At 30.6% G+C, this 6,889-nt stretch overlaps 1 protein-coding gene across 1 annotated transcript; it reads right to left on the bottom strand.

Annotated features, from left to right (window-relative positions):
* Positions 1–3,108: 3,108 nt before the first annotated feature.
* On the bottom strand, positions 3,109–6,217 carry LOC109215544. Its single transcript, XM_019379626.1, has 2 exons — positions 5,103–6,217; positions 3,109–4,330 (listed from the first exon to the last, which is right to left on the bottom strand). The coding sequence occupies exons 1-2, from the start codon at positions 6,215–6,217 to the stop codon at positions 3,109–3,111; spliced, it is 2,337 nt and encodes a 778-aa protein (XP_019235171.1).
* Between the last annotated feature and the right edge of the window lie 672 nt (positions 6,218–6,889).

Genomic DNA, 6,889 nt, shown 5'->3' with positions numbered 1-6,889 from the left:
TGAAGAGCTACCACTTCTTCCTTGTCAATCATTCCAAGTTTTGAAGTTTCGAAGCTATGAGATTTTGGACAACTCTCCTGGAGAAGATGCAACAAAAATGAAAAACACTCTTGTACCTCGTGTAATTGTGAAAGGTGATAACCCTTTTTAAAATATCAATTACTGAAGAATTCCTCTATCAATTAGAGATGAATTCAAGTAAGTTTGTTGAGACAAAACTTGATCCTAACTAAGAGGTAAATTTACATATATTTAACATATGTTTTGATTGATGTTTCTTTGGAATGATAGTTTGGACTATTCTATTTATATATTTATTAAACTTTTTAGGGAAGAAGGGGTATGAAGAGAAGGATGATATACTGGAGGAAGAGTTTGATCTTGGAGTTGAATTTATAGCTAATAAGACATGGTTTTTTTGACTCATTTATACTGGTATAGGAATCAATGAAACGGTATGTGAACATACATTACTTTTTTTTGTTAGTTTTGTTTTAGAATAAATATGTTTTCTGTATATTCGATTGATATCTATTTTCTTTTTGAAGCATATTGATGTTATATTCTATTACCTCCGGAAGAAAGCAAAATATGAAACATAAGGATGACAAACTACAGACAATTATTTCAGTACTATCATTCAAGAAGTGTACAGTAAATCGAATATGCATGACATAAAGGTACAAAATGAGATTTTTGATTTGAACAAAGAAGTTAAGAGAGTATGTTCTTGGGTTTTACATTCTTGGTAACACCCCCTGGGTTTCCGTGATTATGTCTTATGCCAATCAATGTAAAAGCGGCATGGCATTGGGTGTTGGGTGTTCTATCTTTGCATACTGGGTGCATAACATATATGACTCAATAAGATCCTCAAGACATGATGTTGAGTTCATAAAGCTTTGAACTCATTTGCTGTAATGATACCATTGTTGCTCAACATTACTACATTTTATCAGCAAAGAAGTGACATTACAATGGATTAACCAACATTTTTTGGAAAAAGAGGAGCTAAGTAATCCATTTGCTATTATTTCAGTGGATAACTTGCCTCAACAGGAAAAAGCGTAAGTGTTTGCTATGTTTATCCTGCTTCTTTAATATTACTTCAGCTATTATCGTTTATTGTTTTATCTTATTCTTCTTATTATGTGTTTTATTGTATGTTGTGGTATATATTGTTCTACATTTGCGGAGTATTTCATTGAAGGCAAGGAGTTACCAGATGACAGAACATTTGATCCTACACGTCTTCGATTAAGATATGCAGCCTTACTATACATTTAGGTAAAAAGAAGCAGTTGGAATCTCTTGTTAGTGAAGATGAGTCTACAGGAAGACTAGATAAACCTTCTGTTTCAGAAAGGCGCAAGATTAAGAACAAGAAATAATTTTTTGTTCTTTTCAGTAATTGAGTACATACTTTTTGATTGAAATGCAGATTATTATGCTATATATTATAGATAGAATTAAAGACTATAATATGTTTTGAAATTTTTTTTATGAAGGGATACAAACCTTATATTATAATGAAGGAGTGCAAAATAGTGGAAATTTGGTATCTAGAATAATTAACCGTAATTTACATAATTAATATTTGTGTTAGTAATTAACCGTTAATTACACTGGAGATTTTTAGTGTAAAACCACTATGTCCTGTATTTAGTACTGGATGTCAATACTCCAAATTTCGATGTTAGTATAATTTGAACAATATACTAGAACGAATATAATCCAGTATATTATAATGGAGAGTGGAAAAATAATGAAAATTATGTAATTAGAACAATTTACTGGAATTAATGAATATAATATTTAGTGTCCTGTATATTATATTATGGTTGAGTTTTTGTTTGGTTCCTGTAATTACTACAGGAATTCTACCGTGTTTAAGCTTTGTTATCCAGTATATTATACTGGAAAACTAGCATCTGTATTCTGTATTTAATATTTAGTGTCCTGTATAATTTACTGGAGTTTTATATTGTAAAAACCACTATATCCTGTAATTATTACTGGAAATGAATATTGCTGATTTTTTTATCCTATATTCATCCAATTTTTATTACCTGCTATAGTATATGCTGGAATCGCTACTCATGAAGGAATATAATCCAGTATATTATAAATGGAGAAGTGGAAAATAGTGGAAATTTGGTAATTAGAACAATTTGCTTGAATTAAATAATTTAATTTTTAGGTTTCCTGTTAATTTGCTGGAGTGTTATATTGTAAAACCACTATATCCTGTAATTTACTACTGGAATGGAATAATGCAGATTTTTTTATCCCTATATTCATCCAATTTTTATTACCTTCTATAGTACATGCTGGAATCGCTACTCATGAAGGAATATTAATATGAATATATTAATGAAGAAGTGGAAATAGTGGAAACTTGGTATCCGGAAAATTTGCTGGAATTAAATAATTTAATATTTAGTGTCCTGTATAATTTACTGGAGTTTTATATTGTACAAACACTATATCCTGTAATTGTTACTGGAAATGAATATTGCTCATTTTTTTATCCTATATTCATCTAATTTTTATTACCTCGTATATTATATGCTGGAATCGCTACTCATGGAACGAATATAATCCAGTATATTATAATGGAGAAGTGGAAAATAGTGGAAATTATGTAATTAGAACAATTTACTGAAATTAAATAATTTAATATTTCGTTTCCTGTATATTATACTGGAGTTTTATATTGTAAAACCACTATATCCTGTAATTACTACTGGAATAAAATAATGCAGATTTTTTTATCCTATACTCATCCAATTTTTATTACCTGCTATAGTACATGCTGGAATTGCTACTCATGTAGGAATATAATCTAGTATATTATAATGGAGAAGTGGAAAATAGTTGAAATTTGGTAATTAGAACAATTTGCTGGAATTAAATAATCTAATTTTTAGTTTCCTGTATAATTTGCTGGAGTGTTATATTGTAAAACCACTATATCCTGTAATTACGACATAGTGGTTTTTTTGTAATCAAATCAAGAAGCAAAAAAAAAAAATACACAGTATTAACATTTTGAAAAACAAGAATATTGAATATATATTATTCGGGATTACATCAGCCAATGCAAGTTTATTGTATATATTCAATCATTTTTTTCCTATATTTTCTTGCATAAGGATGAACTACAACAGAATTTGTGCAATTTGTTCTGGTATGCCCATATTTTTTGCAACGACTACATCTTGGTTCCTTCTTGAATTCTGTACCGGAAACATGTCGATTCTTCTGTCTTCTTCCTAGCAGTACTTTGGCATCTGGAGGCTTAGTGATTTCTGATTTAATAGTGTCTGGTATAACCCATGTTGTTGCATCACCTACAGAATTTACTTGCCCTTCATACGTTTTCAACCAAAAGTCCCTTGAAAAATAGGCTGAGCGAAAGGCCGATTTCTTTTGATGTATACTCTCAATTGCAGCAATTGCATGTTCACATGTCATCTCATCTAGCTGAAATTCAGAACAATCACATGTTCTTTTGTCTAGATCAACAATAAATTCCATACCACCTTCTTTGACATTCAATTTGAGTCTATCAATGGGCAATACTCTAAATGTAAAAGCTGGTTGGATTTTTGCTTCCAATGTTGCTTCTGCCCAATTTGATATATCACGGAATATTCCTTCTACAAGTGTCCTTCTTTCATAGAACCAGCTTTGCAATTTTTCTTGTATGAAATCCATCATTGTTAAAATTGGCAATTCTCTTGAACGTCTTAAAACATTATTCATTGACTCAACGATATTTGTTGTTAACATATCATATCTTCTTCTGGGACAATGTGAACGAGCCCACCTTCCTGGCGGTTCCTCCATCAAATAATTGAAAATTTTCTTATCAACAACAGCTATTTGGGACATGAAGTCATCTAATTCTGATTGAAGGTATACTCTTGCAGCACTTTGAAAGAGATTTATCACAGTGTTTCTCACTCTTCTTTGCTTCAGATTCTTTTCTAAATGATAGATGCGAATTCCATGGTAGCACTCAGGGAAAACCTTTGCAATTCCATTTGCAATAGCCTTGTGTCGATCTGACAAGAACATTAAATCATTACGAATCCCAATTGCTTTTCTTAATTCCCTGAAATACCATTCATATGATTCATTATTCTCTTTATCCACTACTCCAAAAGCTATAGGAAAAATCTGGTTATTTGCATCTTTGGTAACACCCACTAATAGAACACCTCTATATTTATTTTTTAGAAATGTTCCATCAACAGCAATCAGTGGTCTACAATACTTCCACCCAGAAATTGACGCCCCATACATAAAAAACATGTAAACAAACCTGTAAAAAGAAAAGTAAATAAAATTTAGTTAACTTACACAGTATAATATACTGGAGATAAAGCTCATGCCACACGTCCTGTAAAATTTACGGGCATCAAACAAAAATTAACTATTTTATAATATTCTTCCAGTATAAAATAGTGGAGTTCCATTAACATCCAGTATAATATACTAGATAAAATAAACTAAAAATACAAAATTTTAGGTTGAACAGAACTCACCCAGTATATTATATAGGACAGAAAGCTTATAAAATACAGATATCCTGTAAAATATACTGGATGACAACCACTAACATCCTGTATAATATACTGTACAAAATCAAATACAATAGATTGAAGAGAAGTCACCCAGTATAATTTACAGGAAAGAAAGCTTTTACAATATACACGTCCTGTAAAATATACCGGAAGACAAACACTAACTTCCTGTTTAATATACTGGACAAAATGAAATAAAATTGAAATACATAACTTAATATTTTGTTTCCTGTATATTAAACTGGAGTTATATACTGTTAAACCACTATGTCCCGTATTTAATAATGGACATAAAAAATCACTCAAAAAAAGTAATAAATAAAAAGAACTCATCCAGTATAATTTACAGGAAAGAAAGCTTATACAATACACACATCCTGTAAAATATACTGGACGACAACCACTAACATCCTGTATAATATACTGGACAAAATAAAATACAATAGATTGAACAGAACTCACCCAGTATAATTTACAGGAAAGAAAGCTTATCATAAATAAGAAATTTACCTGTTTTCTTCATCTCTCACAATATTTGTATATGATCCTGGATTTTTTTGTTCCATCATATACAAATATGATGGCAGCTGCTCATACTTGTGTTCAGTTGTTCCTCTTAACAAAGATAACCCCTTTTGAATAGCATGCCATGCTTTTCCATAACCAACATCAATTCCATGTGCTCTTTTCATCTCTGAAATGACAAACTTAGGTTTTACCTCAGTAGCTATGTCTCTTAAGTTGTCAATCACGTAATCTCTAATCACATTTGAAGTTGCTTGCCTTTGATCTGATTTTCGAATATCAACTGAGCACTCATGTGTTCTCTGAAATTTAACTATTTTAAAAAGTGTTGATTCCTTAATTCTTGAACCTCGAACAGTCCAAGTACACTTTTCATCAGTACATACCAAAGAGTATCTCGTGTTACTTGACTTGTTAACATAGAACTCAAAATGCTCCTTTATAGCTGCTAAGCAAAAATATCTAATCATGGCATTTTTATCTTGAAAAACAGAACCAAGTTTTACATCATCCAGTGATGCATTTTCCTTTAATATTATTGATGGAGATTCTTTTGCCTTTCCTTTTCCTTTCCTTTTTCTTCCTTCAATACTTTGTAGTGATTCAATGTGCTGATCTTCCACAGGAGTTACAATTTCTTTTTCCATTGTAATATTATAAATTGGATTCTCCTGCTCTTCTTCAACTTGAGATATCAGCAACACTTGCTCTTCCGGACCATATGTGTTTCTGTGCAATAACTGTTGATTATCAATTTCCATTATTGCATTACCTTCTAGTTGTTCATCTGGTTTTTCTGATATTTCAACAACAAATTTCGAATCTTTATAGTATGGATCATTTTTTAAAAGAATCATACACATAATAAGATCTTCATCTTTTGTCACTTCTATTCCCTTAGAAGTACCTAGGTTGATATTAAGCCATACATTTGCTTGAAACTTTTTGTTGTCAAGCTCTATAATTTCAAAAAATTTTATAAGGAATTCTTCAAATGAAGTCCCATCATTTATCAGGAGGAGCTTCGTTTTATGATCCAAGTACTTGTAATCTGCTGTCCATTTGCCATCGAACGCAATAATCAAGAAATTTGTATGCATCCTGTATTTAATGAACCCAAATGATTAGATATCTAGAAATTATACTGTTTAAAAATATAATATTCATCCAGTATAATATACTGGAGAATAAGCTTACATACAGGTGATGTCCCGTAAAATATACTGGATTAAAACAAAACTCAATTATATTCTAGTCTTAGAACTTATCCAGTATAACATACTGGAGAAAAAGCTTAGACACAGGCCATGTCCCGTAAAATATACAGGATTAAAACAAAACTCAATTATAATCTAGTCTGAAAACAGAATTCGTCCAGTATAACATACTGGAGAAAAACATTACACACAGATGACGTACTTTAAATTATTCTGGATTGAAATAAAACTCAACTATATTATAACATAATATCTACATTAACGAAACATACTTCAAGTGAATTACAATGCATTTTTTATGAGATTTCCAATATAATAAGCTGGAAACGTCCAGTAAATTATATTCTAGTCTAAATAGAACTCAACTATATTCTACTCTAAATAGAACTCGTCCAGTATAACATACTGGAGAAAATTTTAAACACAGGTGATTTCCTGTAAAATATACTGGATTGATATAGAACTCAATTATATTCTAGTTTATGCAGAACTTACCCAGTATAACATACTGGAGAATAAGCTAACACACATGTAATGTCCCGTAAAATATACTGG

The sequence above is a fragment of the Nicotiana attenuata genome, unplaced genomic scaffold (assembly GCF_001879085.1).
Source record: "Nicotiana attenuata strain UT unplaced genomic scaffold, NIATTr2, whole genome shotgun sequence".
NCBI classification, from domain to species: Eukaryota; Viridiplantae; Streptophyta; class Magnoliopsida; order Solanales; family Solanaceae; genus Nicotiana; species Nicotiana attenuata.
Note: the sequence above shows the minus strand (reverse complement) of the source record. Positions and strands in the feature narration are given on the sequence as shown.